Source organism: Calliopsis andreniformis, chromosome 4 (genome assembly GCF_051401765.1).
Source record: "Calliopsis andreniformis isolate RMS-2024a chromosome 4, iyCalAndr_principal, whole genome shotgun sequence".
In the NCBI taxonomy this organism is placed as follows: Eukaryota; Metazoa; Arthropoda; class Insecta; order Hymenoptera; family Andrenidae; genus Calliopsis; species Calliopsis andreniformis.
In genome coordinates, this window is record NC_135065.1 from 6,257,857 (window position 1) to 6,277,683 (window position 19,827).

A 19,827-nucleotide genomic window follows, 5' to 3' on the forward strand; every position below is an offset into this window, starting at 1 on the left:
TTCAAAGACCTCCTAAAAGAAAATTGTTTCAATTGAAAAAAGTCAATAATCGAGTGAGACTTTAGACCTAGAAAGATATGGTGTATCCTTGCTATAGGTTCACGATGAATTAACGAGTTTACACTGAAAAGTAGGTAAGTCAAATTACCCAGTAAGTACTGGTAACCTACTTGGCTTCGTCAAAGACGTGAGAGAGGGTATAACATGCAATGGTCGTTTACCCTAAGTCACATCGAGGTATAATAGTGTGTACAAGAACGTGTTTCTAAAGTGGGAATATTGCTCGCCAGATTACTCGAATCATCTGAATGTTTATATGGTACAATGTCAACATTGCTACCCACGGTGTCCATGGGATCAGACGTCTGCCTTATCAGAAGGTTACCAGTATATCTTGTCAGTGTGCCCACTCACCTGCTGTCCACGCGCAGACACCTGCCCTTCACCTGTCCAGTTTGAGTAAGGTAACGGTTGCCCCTCTAAAAGGAGAAGCGTCCCATCGACAGAATAAAACGAAGAAGATTGGAGGAAGAGAGTGAAAAGGACAGAAGTGAAATCGTGGTGATTGTTGTGATTAGACTGCATAATAGACAAAGACGATTATGGAGATGGTAGTCTGCGGTAAAATCCAAAGTGTGAGAAGAATCTTGCAGAAACTTAGAAGAGACTCAGGTTGGTTTGAGTTGGATAGCATTTCTGAAGGTTTCTAGCATTTCTAACATTTCTGGGCCAATCTCTAAGTAATGTGGTTTCTGATTTCACATTTCACACTTTTCAGAAACCTTTTAAAAGCAGGTGAAAAATTGTTTGAAAGTAATAGAGGTGATTTGTTGTTAGTAAAGTTTCTAATACGTATAAATAAATCATTTAGACTTTTAGAGTATTTTACGGAACTCAAAAGGGATTTCGCTCGATTTTTTCTATTATCGAATGTGAAAGAGAGAGTCGGAGAGTGATTTTGATGAGCATGACTGAATATGAAATAGAACACCAGTCGATCCTCGAAACCTCATTTGTGCTTCTGTGTTGGCCTCGTTTCGATCAAGGATGACTAATAGATGAAGAAAGTTGTTTACTCGTCCACGAAGTTCATTCATCCAAGCTGCTCGTAAACATCTAACAAAAAACTTCCCTAGTGTTTTCCAATAAAAACAGGTCTGAAATGCCATTAAACGATTATTTAGTCATTGAAGCTATCAATCTCTATCACATACGTATCTCTGCTCCTGATCTTCATCAGGATGTTAACGATCAGCTGTTAAGAGGCAGGCTATAAATCAATTGGAGGATTTTCTTCGAGCAACGATAGACTTTCGCCTTTTATTTGATCTTCTCAATAGTTCAATGCAACTACAATCTCGAAAATTGGATCAGCTAAGTGCACTTAGCCATTTGCAGTATTTTTGTTCCCCAGGAGAAATTTTCTCTAATATCAAGTAAAAGTAGTGAAAAATTTTGATGAAGAATTCAGCTGATCGCCAGGTGCGTTATATATACGCAGACTTGTGTTAATAAAGATCTGCTGAATATTAGAGCTAGTAATTTTAATCATCGATGGTTTATCGTTCATTAGGCTCTTTGAAAGTTAAGTTTCGCGATATTGAACGAATTTTATTTTCTATCTTCGAGCGTTGCTTTATAACTTTCTACGAAAACTAAGCTATGCAAACTGTCATTAAGGTGTCCCCATGAAGCATCACTCATTATTTAAAATAATGAATTTCTGTCTCATCAGCTCCCGCTGGAAATGCTGTCAACGACTTATTCTAATTTATTTATCCCACATATATTTATTTATTCCATAGATCTATCTTATTATTCTCTCTACTCATGTATTTTGCAATACGCCACTTCAGTACCACTTCATCAGACCTATCAGGAGTGTTTTCAGGATAGAAGAGAGTTTCCGCCAACGACGTGGATTTTCCAAGAATCTAGGGTGTCACTTATCGCAAAAGAATCACGTACACGTGTTCAGCAGCCTCCCAGTCGCGAAAGAAGCTCGCGAGGGTCGTAAGAAGGTCAACGAGGCTGCTCCAGAGCTTGGCAGATGGGATCTTTTGTATAAATTTTTGATGGCACACATTCCTGGCCACGTTGGAATATTTTGCACGGTGTTTGCGACGCTGGCCATTGTTGGCTCGCGATTCAGATTTATCGGAACGGAAATCCGCGCAACGGGATCCTCCAGCCAATGTTGTTTTGTCGTATCCAGCGAGACGAGTCGCGAAAAATCGATCGTTATTATTTTCTTCCTATACATAATTATTCGGGACGATCGTCTCCACGCAAAAACGACTGCGGGGTTATTCTGTTGCATTCTTCGCTGCTTCTTGCACTGCTTTTGCCTACTCTGTTTTTGCTTACTTTTGAAACGCGCTGATCTGAAAGGAAAATATCAGCGCGGATGCAAGAAGAATTTATATGGGAGGCAGGAGATTGTTTGGTTTTTCTCGAGGTATGGGGAGAAATTGCAACAATTGAGGCGCTTGGATGCTGAGACGATCTCCTGCACAAAACAGAGAGCAGAGAAACTAGGGATGTGATTAACAATCTATTGCAAGCTGAAGAGATCTGTATCCTTGAAGAAGAATAGTTACACATGAGTATACATTGAGTTTCTCTTTAGATTCAAATGTTGTCAACAAAGATGCACTAAATTGAATACTCAGCAATGAATTCTTCAAATATTTCATACTCTGATTAAGCGATATTAGATAGAAAATAAGTAAGATTAATAGAAAAAGGTGACTTAATTATTGCTAAAACAGTATACAAAATATCTTCCTAAAAAAATGCTTTATGATTTTTAATCTGCTTCTAAAATGCTTCCTCTTTTTCCTATTTCCAAAAATTGTACATTTCTCTGCGAAGCAGATAAATTACAGTAGAGTGCAGCGACGACAAAGAATGGCCACATGCAGTTGTGACCTGCACTTTGAGTGCTCGCTGCAACTGAACCGTCAGACTCTCCCTTGCTCGCTTCATATTTCCAGCGTTTCGAGAGACTGTCACTCGCAAAACATCTCTCATAGAAATTCCACGCTTTTCGGCCAGGTCTTTTTCAACTTGCGCATGTTTTTGGTATTCGTTCCACTGCAGGGCGTCTCGTGGGAAGACCTACTTTCGCGACACGTAGCCATGCGTGTCGTAACGAGCGCCAGATAACACTGGCACGAGGTAACGAACAGGAAATACAGGGAAGCAGTTACGGTGTCTTCCCGTGATCGATGAAGAATTCAAGGGTCAGGAAAAATGGCTGCAATGGGCGAAGTATCACTCTCACGTTTCGTACAGGAAAGATTGCCAGCAAGTGGTGTGCATTTGTTCTCGTATCTGCAGGCACTTTTTCTTGTGTCGTAATCTCTGACTTGGCGGTGGTATCGTGACTCTACTATTACTTTTTCAAGAAATTTATATAATAATTCGAATTTTAATATTCTTATAGCCAGAGCAAAATATACCTAATAGTATTTGAATTTTAATTTGAAGGACTTAGAAGTAGTAAACTTAGAAATTATTCGAAACTAGAAAACTATATTGGAGAGAATGGTTTTCTCGAAGTCAGAAATAAAATAGTTTCAAATAAAATATTTGTTATATCATCACAAGTGGAATAGATATCTAAGTGGCCTTATTTAAGTGGACCACCCTGTATATATAAGATCCATAGCGAGGCCTTAAATTTACCAATATAGTGCATAAACAAATGACTAATTTCTATTCCTTCTCTATTTCGAATTTTAGATTCTCCAAATATCACATAGGGAAGCTTAAAATTATTCTAGTAATACACGTACCTATTCGTGCAACGAGTGTTATACTAACTCACAAATTATCCTCATTTAAATTAGACTCGATAGGGAATCGTCGAAACGAACGAGATCACAGGGAAGAAATTCCGATGATTGCTTTGCACGAAATGACACTCGAGACAGTGTTCGAGGAAAATGGAGGCGAGGGAATATTGCAATCCACTTGGCGCAGCCTCCTTTTCGCACCTACTTTCGCGCAAAATACTCTCTTGAGAGAGGGAAAGCGTAGGTGTGTGCGCTCGTTGAACGTGCAAGCTGAAAATGCTTCTTGTTCTACGCGCGCAACAAAGCCTTTGTGTTTGCATTTGCATTGCCCCTAAATGCAGCCGCACACTCGAAACGAACAGTTTCTGCTCCACATTTCGCCAGCGCGACTTTTTCTCGATTATTACCATTCATCGTTGCATGTTCGGTATACAGATCGATATCTTTCTTTCTTGCCTTCCACTCTGCTGCATTCCTACAGGGCCTCGAAGTTTTCTAGGCCGAGAAACGTGGAATCGAAATCGAAGTGTGAATGAAATTCTCTGACGCGAATTTATCCTCACCTAGATTTTTCCGAAAGATTTTTCGAGCACATTTGTTCTGCGCCTCTCTGCTATCTGCAAGCTCTTCTCAGGCTTTTGCAGCGAGCTTTGACAGCGCAGGCCACTTAGCGAAGACACTCGGTATTGATTGCTGCTGTTCTTTTTATTTCAGTTTACTGTTGCTTTGGCTCGATGCTGTTGCTTTCGTTGCATCACGCGGGAACTTTATTCAAAATCGTTAACTGCGTTTGTTAATGGAAAAGAGAAAGGGGGTTCTCTGTACTAGTATTGTCTTGGGTGATTCATCAATTACTAGCAATTTAATAGATTTACTCCCTACTAGTAGGCCTCGACAAAGGCTTTGAGTGTACTCCCAGTACAATGGACTTTTGTTGGTGCCTTTCTGAAAGTGGGCGTAACTGAGACACAAAGTTCGTGTTGCCTAACCCTGTTAGTTTGTCCTTTCAAATATTGTCCTACATTTTACTGCAATTTTGTACCTGTTTTAAACAGTGAAATTTCAACTCGAGCTTGGCCTATTCTTTTAATAGATGCGGGAGGTGCATTGCAAGTGAATCTGTAACTTTCACTGAATTACTTTCCCCTTAGACTAGACACAGCAGAGACTTTAAAAAAAATTATTCTACACTATGTTAAAGAGTTAGCTTTTTAATTACTTATTTTTTATAAACATGTTTAGTAACATTATAAGAACGAAGAGTATTACATACATTTTAAAGCATTTGAATTATACCTAAAATAAGTTAAATTTATATCAGCACATTTTTCAATAATAAAAATATTGGATTTCTTTTCCAATAGGATTCTTTCCTTATATTTGGTTTCATCTGACAAATCCTAATTTCTTACATTCTTACTTTCTTACTTTCACAGGTGAAACATTCGCTGACTCTAAGAAGTTGTAAAACTGCTTCTCCTCGTCCAACCAGATTTTATGCCAAAATGTTCCTCTGGCTAATGCAGTCCTACCTAAAGAAAGGAAGACACAAAAATTTGAATATTCTCGTGGTCGTGAAAAGAACCCAAGAGGCAGCTTCCTCTCTCTCCCTAGAACGGGACAGTTACCCAGCCCGTTTAAGCGTCTCGATGGGACGAATTTGATAAGCAGATTATGCCCCGACTGTTCCTCGAGGGAGTCGAAGCGAGCGGAAAAGCAGATACTCGAAGCTTTCTTCCCTTCCAGCCGATGGGAAACGGTGTATTGCGCCGTTCCATTTAGACAATGAAGCATTTACAGCGAGAACTGCAGACCTCGTTATTCAACGCGACCGTGTCAGTCGTGTGCATTGCACTTCCGCGAAATTCCCTCCGCGCGCAACGGTTGATGCAACGCGATGCATTGTCTCGATTGCGTTACGTAAGATTGATGGAGCCTTGTCGAAATTGATCTTGCGCTAGCACAATAATTCGAATTTAATTATTAAATCCTTCACTTAACATTCGTGGAGTTCCTGAATCCTTTTGAATTAAGTTTACTTGACAAATCATTGAATTTCTTAATATTTGAGGGATTTTATTTGTCCATAAAGGGTAGTAAAATGAGAGTATTTATTATAGTTTATGAGAAGATTATAATTTGTGATATAGTTTATTATAATTTAGGAAGAGTTTTTTCTACCCAATAATTTCTCAACCATTCTAGTTTTTCATGTAGTAACGCTCTTGCTTTAAAAAATGGTGCAACTGTTAGATGCACCTGCGTTGTTGCACGTGTACAAAAAATATGGTCCTATATGGAGATGTAGTATCACTAGCTTTCTGTTAACATTCTGTTAGATACTAGCCATTTCCTTGATAAAGGCTTTGCAAGTTCGTCCAAAACAACTTACTCATCACTTCCCATTCCAAAGTACAACTTCGTACAGAGTCAAACTTGACCATCTAATAATCTATCAAGTCTAGTCATTTTCTTCCTTACTCAACAGCTAGTCTTTTTAAAACCTAAAACTGTTTCAACTTTCAAGGTCGATTCTTTTGACATTGTACAGATACTAATAAAGGCAAATCTACATAAAAATATTAAATTTCTTTCTTTCTCAAAATTTCACCCTTTCCAAGTATTTTGAGTGTATTGATAAAAGGTATGCTGCTTCAATTAACACACTCGAGTCTAACATAAGTTTATTGTGAAAAACATCTAATGATCTACAATAACAAATACTTAAGGGATTACTGATGGTCATTAACGAGGATCGTGCAAGAGCCAAAAAAGCAAGAGAACAGTGTATTTTCTAAAGTTCGTTTCATTCTCCCTTTTTGTTTTGTAGCTTCTTTCGACGAAATCTCTGTTTCCCCTTTTTACAACGAATTTTAGTGGAAGGGAGAACAGAGGACCAATGGCGAAATAGTTTATATTCCGCCCACCTTTTGGTACATTAAGCAGGAGAGGAAACGTAAACCAACGAGTACATGATCTGGGCCTTACTCAAAGACCAGGACTCGAAGAGTCGCCAGGATCAATTGCTACTGAGTCCAATAAAAAAACCAAGAATCTGTCCTGTTCGAGATTTGGAATTTTCCTGTTTACGACGCTAATACTAAACAGCTGCAATAATTATGCAGAGGTGAAATTCTTCAACTCAAAAATAGCAAAGAAGTCACGCCTGCATCATAAATTCTATCAGTCCCTCAATCTTTACCACCAAAATATCATTTTTTGGCTATTTAATTCTCCTCTATCTTCAAGCTCGACTTACTAACTTTATTCTTCTCACGAGCCATGAATCCTTCGAAAGTGCTCGATTTGGGGACATCTTTAAATCATGCCCTTTATCCCGCGCAATATCGACCCTTCTCGAGCTTCGTGCTTGATGTTTTGAACCGTGCCATCGTCTGTGGTCTGCTCGAAGATCCTTCTTTCCGCTGGAGGATTTCAGTGATCTCGAGAACGATGGGAAGGAAGGCTGGCGCACCGCCAGCGGGACTTGATCGGTGGAAAAAGGTGCGGGCTGACTTTCGACTTCCGCTGGAAGTCGAGGCCTCTTTCTCTCTTTCCTCGTCACCATGACCGCGGCCAGAGGGGGCACAGGAATCCTCCCCTGCCCGCGCTCTCCAGTCGTTGATGCTTCTTTTTTAACCCTGAAAACGTGCCAAGGCGGAGAACAACTCGAGCCGCTGAGTAGCGTAAGAAAGAGGGTGAGGGACGACGGAGAGGGGGCACGGACAAGAACTTGCCACGAGGAAGGAAAAAGATGAGGAACGAGCAGAGAGACCTTGGCACTGTCGAGGACCGCGATGAATGGCAAGTGACGACCAAGCGGCGCGAATTTTTGGGACAGTGTCTCCTTTTTTTGACCGTGGAATCGTGATTCGGAGACAGAGAGATGAGGACTTTGGACGAAATTAGATGAAGATTTGTTTATGAGTGGTCTGAAATTTGTCATGTTATATTTTGTAGAATAAATGTGCCTTTTTTTAGCTGGTGGTATCTTTCGTATGGAAACTCCATCTTTTTTATTTATTTCTATGATTTCTTGTGTGTGATGCATTGGTTGGGTTAAGTAGCCTGAGAATCTGAGAAAGTAGTTTCGTCAGTTTCTTGCACTGTGCTCCACTGACGAGATGAGCCCTGGAAACAATAGATCTGTATTGTTGCCAGGGATGAACTTGTCAGTGGAGCACTATACATACTTCAGTTTCAGCAAAAATTTTAACAGCAATTTTAACAGTAGGTACAGAGAATTTAGTGAATAATAGAAAATGAGTATTTTTGTCTCCAGTGATTATTTGTAGCATCACTGCACTTTTGAAAGTTATTACTGTCTATAAATTCCTACTTCCACTATTTTAATGCTACTGCAGTAAAGAAAGGGCACAGACTCTAGCATAGATAGCCAGTCCATTAGATAGAGGATTCATTAATAGCAGACTGGTCATTAATAAGATAGAACGTTTAACTTGGAAACTTATTTTACATTCTACTATCTTAACCATGAAGAGAAGAATTGCTCGAGAGAATTTCCAATGAAATTAGAAATACTATTTTCTGATTCTACTTTCAACTCGATGTCCATTAAGCTCACTGTTCGAATACCATGAGTAACAGCGTTCAAATAGAGAGTTCAACATCCCGACAAATGTTTCTGCAAATGGTCCTGAGATGCAATGGGTCATATCTTCATAGAGAAAAATGTCCCTCGTCGTCTCTGTAATAGCGAAAGGGGTCGTTTCTTCTATCATTCGACGATTTTTCTGAATGCCTTTTTTTAGTTTTGTTGGACCGAATATCTGCTAGGTTTTGCCAAGATTCACTTAGAGAAGTCCTTTCCCCTATTTGATGGATTCTCTACCGAGTCTGTGAGCTATCGATCGGTCGTCGAGGAAGTTGAAGCATTAAGGGAAATGCATCGTTGATGGGTAATTTGATTGACTTCGTCCTGACGATGCATGTGTGCATACATGCATTTAGTTGGGGTGGAGGAACATCTTCCTCCTTGGCTCGGATTTTCTGATTGACAATCACTTGAGATTAATTTTGGAGCAAAGTAATTGTGACTCAAAGTTTCTGTAAATTACATTATTATAATTAATTATTTCATTAGGACATTTAGTGAGATATATTATTATATTTTTTGAGAAAATTAATATAGAGAATTTTCTTAATTTAATGGATCAGAAAAATATTGCTTCTGTGTACGAATTTGAGACTTATTGAAATTTGATCGCATGCAAATTTCTTATTTCAAATATTTCTCAATTCTTATTCCTAGAAAATTACTAAGCCACTTTTCAACGCAATAGTCCAGTGTCCCAATTAGTTACCCCATTTCTCAATGGGTAAATAGTTTGTTCCCAGCTTTTGTCGCCAGAAAATGCTCTCAGTAGTTGCAGTTAATCCTCCGCTAATCGGTTGTCCCGCTGGCTGCACAGTGCAAACTGCAACTTTGGCACTGGGATTGCAACTGCAATTACACCTAAGAACAACTGTCGACTTTCTGAGTTTTGTTTGGTGCATGTGCCTCGTTATGTAGTCGTGAATTGTAATGCTGTTCAAGGATACTTTGAGCTGTGTCCCACCAACAAAGATTTAAGCCCCTTCCACGCGTGTGAAAATTGCAGACTGTGATTGAAGCTTTTCTGTGTATTTTGGATTAAATTTGGAAAAGAGAGAAATTTTTTTTTACAATTATTTTTATCAACCTTTTTATTTTTCTATATTGAAAGGATACTGTTCTTTTTCATATAGTAGGTTTGTATTGAAAATCTGACTAAATGTGGAGGGAATTTCATGAGAGAAATTCAGTGTTCGTCATGAGTGGCAAATATGCAGTTGAAATGCTCGAAATGTTATTGTTTTATTTTCCCTTTATATTTTAGTCAATCGAGAGTAAATTTATACGTATATCTCATATATATGAAATTTTTTTAAATTTCAAGTTACACAGCTATTTTTCCTAATATTCAATTTGTTAAAAATTTGTTCATTCGTTTAATTACGTATCTTTACGAATGAAGATAAACCTTCAGCGAATATTGCCACATAAAAATATCCTCGAATGAATAATTAAAAAAATATCATTCTTGATAAAACAGCGGAAATTTTCATATCATTTGATTCAAAATGTGCAGAAATATTAAATGAGATGTAATGTATATTCTGCAGAACAATCGAGTTCGATACATTTTCAAATTAAATTCTCGCATTGTTCAAGGCACATTTCCCCGACGACGTATATATTTTCCTTTCTCGTTTTTCCGTGCTTCATGCTCTGCTGTCTTCTGTATTTCTCGCGCTGTATGATTCGATTAAATCCGTCCACAGTAATTGTTCGACAGCGTTGCATCGGTAAATACGTTGACGTTAGGATGAGCAGGGAACATCGATGACATGGCAGATCGCCAAATCAGTAGCCATTACGTTTATCGCCAGTTTTATGTAACTATTGTTCGCTGTAACTGGGACAATGGCAATGGGAATCTGTCAGTGCGATTTCTCGTTGCGTAAATGGCATTGTTAACGACCGCAATGGGATGACAGCTCGTGCTGTCCACGAAACATTTAACTAATCTGAACTACGCACCAGCTTAAGGAAATAGATTGAGAGGATTTTGGATCATGGTTTTTGCTGTAGGTTTTCAAGCAGAGATTGTCTATTTTATCGAAGAGTTCTTATACTAGTATTAAGAGAACCTTCCTTGTAATATTACTTATTTTAGTTTATCTCAATTAAAAATCTAGCAATTAACCTGCAAGTGCTGGATGCAAATGGAGCATTAATGTATTTCTGAAGAACTTCTGCGAAACTATTGAAGTACTCTAATGAGGTGTGTGCTTCTCAATTAGAAACCTTGTTAAGTTAAACTGTATTTCTGGTAAGCTAAAAAGAAGTGAAAAGTCCTGTTAGCAATCAAATATGCGACTTTGCAAAACCAGAAACACAGCAATTAATTCCTAGCCTACCCTGAATATTCATCAAGCAGTAAAAAAGCTTTGAGAAACCCCAATGCAACACCAAAAATCGTTTGTCGTATTGATTTATGCAAATCGACGTTTAGACCTGTTACACGAGAGTCGCTACTTAATTCATCTCTAACATTTGGCCCATTACTGTGTCCTCGAGTGCAGCTCGTTCCTCAAAAACGAAAGTAGCCTCCTCCCACGTGATTGATAGCACCACTCAACTGCGCCAGGGATCGCCAAATCGAAAGAAACGAGAAACAACGAATGCTTCCTCCGTTCAACGTCGCAAAAATACCCTCAGCCGTTTCCACCCGCGCATTTGGGGCTCTATTTTAGAGGACCGGACATAGTTTATCTTGATCCTTACATTCTTTGGTATTTTTACGCCGTCACGCGACCGCGGATGTCCGACCAAATCCCTCTTCTCACGTTGGAGAGAATAATAACGTCGTTAGGCATTTCGCGTGTCCAACGCGACTCGACGAAGTCGAACCACGCGCTTCCAGCGTTGCTGTTTAACATTCCTTTGTTCTGGCCGCTGACAAATAGCTTGGGGATCGCGGGATTACCGAAAGTATGTCGTAGGATAAATTTCGATAACGTGACACGTGGAAAAGTCCCGAAACGATCGATTATCCGCGATACATCGCCGCGCAGTGACCAGAATATCCGATTCCCTGAACCGCGAATAAGCGGGACTCTAGAATGACCCCCTGGGGTCATCAGCAACCCCACAGAATTATAAACTTGAATATCTGTACAGACTGTCCCAGTAAAAATTACTGTCTTGATTATGTATTAAATTCTAAGAGCTATAGAAAGATTTTTTAAATAAAAATTGTTTGATATTAAAGGGGTTGTCATATGGTCATGCCTAGTATCACTTGAATCTTCTTGTAAATTATTTATTGCATGAAGAGAATGTTTTAAATGAAAGTTGATTCATATGGAGAGTATATCTCTATACACACAACTTTCAATTTTTTTTTCTTTTTTTTTTTTTTTTTTTATACAATAAATGGCTTACAAGAAAATTCAAGTGATAAATGCATATTTAGCGTGCACTTTGAAGTAACCTAAGAAATTCTGGTTTATCTGTGAACTGGTATTGGGACATGCCACTGTCTTCTTGATATGCTGAAAGAGAAATGACAGAAGAATTTCCCGAAAATAACAAATATTATTTTAAATATTAATTTTTTGTAGTGTCATGCACAACTCCACAGTGTTAGTTGCGCCAAAAAATCGAAGGGTCGTTCTAGGGTTTAATCAGCAACGAACTTTCTCGTGGTCCCTTATAAATCCGGAATTTTCGTTGGAACGCAATTTTCAGCCCGATTGAAATTTCGCTCGATGGATTTTCGCGGTGATTTATGCGCTCGTTGCCGCGAAACAACCTGTCGCCGATTAATCTCTTTAGCTGGAAAGACGAATTAACTCGCCATTTGTGGAGAATGTTCGCCTGGCGATGTTGGCGTATTTATGGGAATAATATTTTGCTGAAAGGGCTTTGGAAGTCTGTGTTGGGAATTTTAGATATTAATTAATGTTTCTTTCCATGAGCTTTAATGTAAGTACTAATATATTTTAGTAGCTTATATAGCTATCACAGAGGCAAAAGATATAGCTGGTTATAAAAGTCTAACGCAGCTGAGACATTTTTTATGCATTTATTATTCATATATCTTTCCGTGTAGATAGATATATTTATGAATATTGAGGATCAAGTATAAAATATTTATCTATAAAATATATGTTAAAAATAGTTTTGTCATTTTTCTTTTTCCCTGACTTACTCTTTTCCATTTTATCTCTGGAAGTATTGCCCAGTCATGTCTAAATAATATTACTTTTCTCAATTGTATAGATATTGACTGTTGACTGTTAGGATGAGGAAGGTAGGATTGTGGAATTTATAAAATAATTCATAAGGTACTAGAAATATTCAACTATCATCAACTATAAACCCTTGTTCAGATTAGTCAAGTTACTGGAATTCAAGCAGCTTGAATGTAAGATATTTGGAGCAATTTGACCAATGTAAATCTGTTATTTTTTTGACTTGAAACATTCCTTCAAGTTTCTATTTCATCTAGACACGTTCAGATCAGTCAAATTAGTTGAGTTCAAGTGGCTTGAATTCGAGCAGCTTCACTAATCTGAACGAGATTTATCATCCAATAAATATCGGCAAAATTGTGTCTTTAGTCTTTTCTTAAAAAGTTCCTCAAGTTCCTATTTCAACTGTCTTTTCCCCAGCACATCAAACGTTAGAAGTAAATTTCTCCCCTGGCGGTTGCTTCGTCCAAAGAACATCAAACCACACTTCGGGTGAAAACTTCGTCTCTGGTGGATTATTAATTTACTCGAAAGCGAGAAGCGGTTTTCGTGTAAGCTGATGGTGACTTTAAACGTGAAGTTAGGGCGCCCTGACCCGAGGATAATTCATTCCTCGTGTTCCATGGCTGAGACAGCTGAGATTCGTTTTCGTCCTGTTTGCTTCGCACCCTTCCACTCCTAGACCCCAGAATTTCATTCGATTAGGAAACGTGCATACATCGAGTTTCCTTTACTTTAATGCATGGTCAGATATCGATTTAATTTCGTATGATTTTGTCAACTAGTGATATTAACTACTTGAGATAATAACACATGGCCACACGATTCTAATTTTACATAGATAGTTATTTCTTCTTAACATTTCTTCAACATTTTAAAATACTATTTTTTTAATCAATTAAATACATGTACAGGAAATTCTTGTTAAGATTATTTCAAATCAATATAACTTTATTTTTCAACAAATTGAATTCGAAGTTCCATTTTCTATAATTTTATGCTCTCTGTGTGTTGGACACTTTGATGATTTCCTGAGATTAGTCAAGTAATTCAAATTCTATCAGCTTAAATCCAAGTACCTTGATTAATCTGAGCAAGGAATTAAACGACATGAAAAATCGCCACGCGTTTTGTCAGACGATCGAGCGCGAGCAGACGTGTTTCATGTGTTCCGTATCGACAGGTGTAACGTGTGGCAGCGTTTTATCTTGAGGATTACAGGATACGATTTCCGTCAACATTGGAAATTAATCTTTATTTGCTGGCGTCGCGCGAGCAAACTCCGCGTACGTGCGTTTCTACTCTGTCGATGGATTTCGTTACAAGATTAGTCGATTCTCAGCTTTCGAAAGGCTACCTTCGTTCGCTGTATGCTTGCAGTTGGTAGCTGAGTTTGGAGCTGCATACACTAGAATCTGTGAAGAACAGCGTAGTTGCATTTATGCATGTGAGACTTAAAATTCGAAAGATGAATACATTTCAATTTTTAATTTTAGATAAAGCATATTTAACAATACTTTATGTTTTTGAAATTTAATATCACTGGCTTTGACATACTTCAGCAGAATATGCAACCAGTTAATTTTAATGCAATTTCTTTGAGAAAATTTGATGTTAAAATAGGATACATAAGATATATAAAATTATTAATAGGATTATATAAAATAGGATTAAATAGGAGAAAGAATGTTATCAATCACGTGAATCTACGTTGAGATTCAAGGTGAGGGTAGTTCATTACATAGTCAATTCTCCACGAACTTCGATCGAGATAAAAACCTCGGAGTCCCGAGCTTCCTGAAGTCCCAAAGTCAGGTTGGCTCATCAGGTGCACAAAGTCTGCCGAGACTTTGTGTAATCAGTCACGAATCCGCCGTGGGAGAGTAGAAAGTGCTCCATTGAAATCCTTTCCGTGTTATTAACGGAGACGCGTCTAGAAATCGAATCTGATCTCTTGGTGCGTTGCCATCTCGTTGAGCTGGTGAATCCCTGATATTTAGCGTGATGAATCGTTACAGCTGAACGAGATTTTTGGTACATGATAAGAAAAGGGCACAGTAAAGATAACAGTTGATAAGATTATCTCTTCTCTTTCTCCGAAATTAGCAACAATTTCTGTAACACTCGAACGACTGTACTTGAAAGTGCAATTCCACTAAGAAATCTGATCGTAAACAAAATTTCTTTTTATAGATTTTACATCGTTTTTTAAATTTCCAGATACGAATGAAATTCCCTGAAAAATATTTCTAACGAGGATACCTCTCAGAAATCAGCCTTTTATTAAGTATACATAGTTTTTTAAACATAGGCACATGTTTGCAATTGTAATATATATCTGCTTTGCATCGAGTAAATTCTACCTAAGTGTCGTAATTAGTTTTTACTATCAAATTCAGAGTAATTTCTCCTAGACATTGCGTATCATTGCCTTTGCAAAAAGGAACGCATTAGGAACTAATGTATATTTACCAGCCTAATATGACGCAGGCAAATTTTGCAACGTTAACTTGCTCTGCAGCGTTAAAAGGTTCGTGCGAGCCGTAAATAAACAGCGACTTCCGGTACGGGGTATGCAACAGGGGAAACGCGTGCAGAACAAGCTTTTTTGTCGCTTGTAATATATTCTTGCAGTAAAAAGCTGCAGTGAGTGGGCAGGAAAAGTTTGCTTTTTACAAATTCGACGAAAAGTATCGCGTTACGCTGTTGAACTCGTAAAAGGAAATGTTGCTTGGCGGAAAACTAGCTCTCAAGTGCTCGAGATATTTTTCACTATTTTCCTTAAAGACCCTTAGTAACGCTTATTTAAATTGGTACTTCGTTTTTTTTTCTTTTCTTTTTTTGACTGCCATATGGCACACTGGGTGTTTCAAAGTCATCGTAGTTTTTGCACATTTAGAACTATATAAAAAATTTTGTAACAATTTGCTGAAACACTTTCAAGTGGATACTTGAAGATAATAAAATTCAGATATAAAAAGGAGCTAAAGAACATTTTTATTTGCAATTCTTTTGCAGTACAGTAACAGAAATCAGTAGAGCCATGAAAGACCATAGTGTGCAATTCCATTAACAAACATTTTTTAGCATTTTTCCTCGATAAACCAAATATGGAACTTATAATAAAAAATAAAAATTGTGAAAGGCAATAAAAATGGTGAAGGAGCCTCTGTATCTTTATTTTTCTTTTCCAGAGTTGATAATTATTTTGTTTTATGAATACTATGTTTCATAAGACTCTAAAATAATCTTAACTTTCTCAAATAAAATTTCCTACTTCCCTCCATACAATTTTGTAAGTAATATAAAAGTAAATTGAAGAACTGAATTAAAAAAACGCGTGTTTATTTACAAATTACATAGAATCTACAGACATCTACAGGCATTTGAACCGTAGTCACGTGATTACTACTGTGCCTGCGCAGTTGCCTCTGACAGTTCCCTCGCGCTCGTTCACACGTGAAGATCGTCTCTCTGTTTCTTCTTACTTTTTCATGGAACAAACGTTTAATTCTTCATTATTCTACTCAGTTTAGCTTTCTAAAGCCTCGATATTTCGATTTTTGTATTTTCGTGTAAAATCTGAAGCTAGAAATATTAGTAAAACGTCTTATTAAATAGATTATACGATAGTGCTCGCGTTACGCTGGTTACATGGACAAGGAACGCTGGAACAGAGGGCAGTAGTGGAACGGACCGTGGACTGCTTGGGGAACGACATAGAACGAGGGAACTCGTAACCATGCTTTGGAATCTGTGACAGTCTCTTATTTTTCGTGTTAAAATAGTTTATTTACGAGCTTTCAACTAAAAATTCTATCTGAAACGATTCCTCATGAGCTAATGTTATTGGGTGAGTGTTATCTCAAAGAGTTTTTCGCTGTACGCTGTAATTTTTTGAAATTTTCTGACGCCTGTCGATGCACTGTCAATGTTCCACAGAAGCCCCTTCGTGTAACCAAAAAGTGCGCGAAATTTGAATCGCATATGAGAGTGACGTGAAGCGTTTCTCAACTAGAAGTGACGATTTTCTTCGTAAATCAGTTTCGTTGAACGTTGGACAGGTATGTGCATTTTAATTATGAATAAATTGCAGAGGTTTATGCATTTATGAAAAATTTAAATATGTAAAGATATACAGGGTGGACATAATATGCAAAAATATAGGAAATATTAAAAGTAGAGTACAGGTTGTATACTAAACTGATTTATTTAGGAAATGTATTGAATTTTCAAGTTTGAAATTTAGTTTGCTCTTTAGTTTGCTGAGTATGCTTTTTATATTAAAATTATATTTATTTGAAGAATGTATAAATATTTGAGTGGCAGTCATGAGATTACTTTTTCAATGTTCGTCGTTTATTTCATTTTTTACTTCAATGACTTCAGTGTTCCATGTCTTCATATAAAAATTTTGTTTATTATACGACGGATGAGGAAACAAGGAAAGAGCGATATTTTTGCATATAGTCTTACATTCTACTATACATCTATAAGTTAAGAGAAATGAAGTTTCCTGTGCAGTAACACAGTAAAGAGCACAACATAAGTAAATTTTTAAATTTCGCTTCGTGCAGATGGGACCGTAGTTCTTGCTTTGAGAATTTCTCAAGTTTATTCTGTACTCAAACAGAATTTTAAGAATTAACATTGAGTGTACTTTAACTAGCAACATACACTACTGTGAATAAGTATTTGGATACTTCCACATGATTGCAAATTCATGAAATAAACAATTATTATACGAGGTTTATAAATACTGATGAGAATAACATATATCAGTCAGTATAAATAAAAAAGTATATTTACTAGAGATAAGATCTGCAGCCAAAACTATTTTATTTTAAGAATTTTAGTTTAAATGTACTTTATGCGTTTTTCATGATAGTGAAGGTGTCTAAATATTTATACACACTGGTGTACGTCTCTATCGATATTTGATTGAGGCATAACTCAAGGCCAAAAGTTCCTTCAAAATTACTATAGTTTATTTTCATCTTCTGAAAGCATTAGTAATATGAGCATAGCAAGAAAGGAATACATCTTTTTCACCCTCCCTTTTTTATTTCTTGTCTGGCAGACAATATTTCCACCCACCCTTTCGTAAGGGATGTTTTTACATAGCCAGCTTTAATCCAAGTCACGTTCTAATCTTTCTCCCCGCGTGTACTGCTGTCTGTCCACTTATATAAAAATTATCTTCTCATGGGAACGGCGTAACCACGTTACCCTTAGGCAAAAGCTCTCATGTTAGTAGCGGACATATTCTTGTCGCATAAAGCACCACATGAATTGCCAGTCGCTCCTCTATTTGCACTCCGCCGTAATCCTTTCCGTGAAATAGTAACACGACGTCGTAGCCTTCAATTTTACGAGGTCGCCTGAGTAATCGAGCTTAAACACACATTGTGTCTAAAATACTTCAACGAGAAAGAGGTAATCCTGTATGTTACTCTTCGCATTGTTTCTCCTGCGATCCTTAGCTGGAAAGTGTGTCCTGGGGGGTTAAATTTGGAGGCACACGTTTTCCTTCAGTTTGTTTAAATTTCTGTATGAAAAGCTCTTCTCTATAAGCTCGTAACTGTGACTTTACTCTAGAGAGTCACTCTCTCACTCTGTGCTTTCTCATTTAATGAACCAGAAGAGTACTTTCCATTCATTTTCATTTTATTTCCCCTTTCTCTATCAACTCATTACTGCTATTCAGTTGCAAACTTATAAGAAGTAAATAGGTAAAAATCCCATGACACTATGAATATGATTTATGTCACTAGCAATTTTCTAATCTGTGTTACATCTCCATTAATATTAGAAGTCTCCATAATTAAGACATACACTAGTTTTATCGTGTCTACAGTCACAGACTTTTATCTTGTATCGTTAAAATAGTATGGTTATTAGGTATGTAAATTAGTCACCGATAATTTGAATGGATTACTTTTTCGACGATCTTTCTTACAACAGGAGCGCTTTGTCTCAATAAAAAGAAGTCGAATTATCGCAGCTACCCCGTCACGTGTAGCTCGTTAATTGTGTGACTGGCAGAGCACGTAGGTAACCCCACGTAGTACGTAGCGTACGTCAAGGTAAACGCATTACTCGTCGCGTAATACGCTGCGCGTAGTACGAGTACGTTTACACCGTGTCGCTATCGCGAGGTGGGGAATAACGGTGCTGGTTGTACGGCTGCGTTCACAACGAGCAACTGAGTGATGTTTTTCTTTGGATTCACTAACAAAAATTTTAATTTTAATCAATTTAAAGTGTTTCTAGTCGAAGAATAATTGAGACATTAAGTACAAAAGTGGACTAAGCCACATTTTTCTCTGAAATTGAAAGAAGCTATATATTTTAGATCGCCTATTTTTCTGATTTTTTCGAGTACGTAGTGGGATCAGATTGTTGTTACTCTCAATGGCTCAGTTTAATTATCTGGTTCAGTGTTTGGGGGATGATTGTGTAGCTCAGTCATGGGATAGTAATAACTTAGATGTAGTTACAATAAGGGAAACCTAGAATTTTTATTTCAAATTTGTATTATTTAGAATGAGTAGGAAGGAACTTGAAAGGACTTGATTCAATGTAACTACAAGGTGTTCTATAGGCTTTGAATTTTTGTTTGTTTAATGTGGTGCAGGGGTAGGACATATAAAATATAGAAATAAGAAAGTAGGAAGTGAGAGAGCCTAAGAGGAAAAAGTAGGGAGTAGGGAGTAGGGAGTAAAGACTAGAAATAGGGAATTTCTGGGTCGTAGGTCAGGGTTGCAAGGTCAAGTCTCAGGAGGTCTTCGAGCATTGAGAACGATCATAAACGACCCATGATCAGAAATCATTTCATGAAAACCTAGACCAAAGAGGGATTTTATGAGCATGAGTTGACCATAATAAACAATTCCACGCTATAAATTCGTCACTGAGCAGTGAGCTACTACCGAGGAAACACTACCTATTAAATTCATTCCAATGCAAGTACCTACTTTGCATTAATGTCATAAGAAAATTTATTTCACCTGGTCTCAAATACGTTCTCATATCCCCGAAATTAATTTCTAATGGTTGAAAATTATATTCAACTGCTATTTAATTATTCTAACTAAATTTTACGACCATTCTGTTATAATAACTTCAGTCCAATAGTTCCAGTTTGCCTCCACCTTATCCATTCCACTACAGTTCAATGTCAATGGCTCCAATTCAGTTTGATTTGCTCGCGGTGAGTCCTCTT

General features: G+C 37.4%; 2 protein-coding genes across 8 annotated transcripts in view; both read left to right on the forward strand.

Moving 5' to 3' along the window:
* The window catches only part of LOC143178039 (F-box only protein 7), a 91,978-nt gene extending 86,565 nt beyond the window's left edge, over positions 1-5,413 (forward strand). The window contains exon 5 of one of the 2 annotated variants that reach the window (XM_076376461.1): positions 5,237-5,413. In XM_076376461.1, coding sequence (XP_076232576.1) covers positions 5,237-5,268 — 32 coding nt within the window. In that variant the 3' untranslated portion in view covers positions 5,269-5,413. The remainder of the gene's footprint in view (positions 1-5,236) is intronic. The other variant, XM_076376458.1, reaches the window with a different exon arrangement.
* LOC143178038 (phosphatase and actin regulator 2) overlaps positions 1-19,827 on the forward strand; it is a 309,101-nt gene that overhangs the window by 75,701 nt on the left and 213,573 nt on the right. The window lies entirely within an intron of this gene.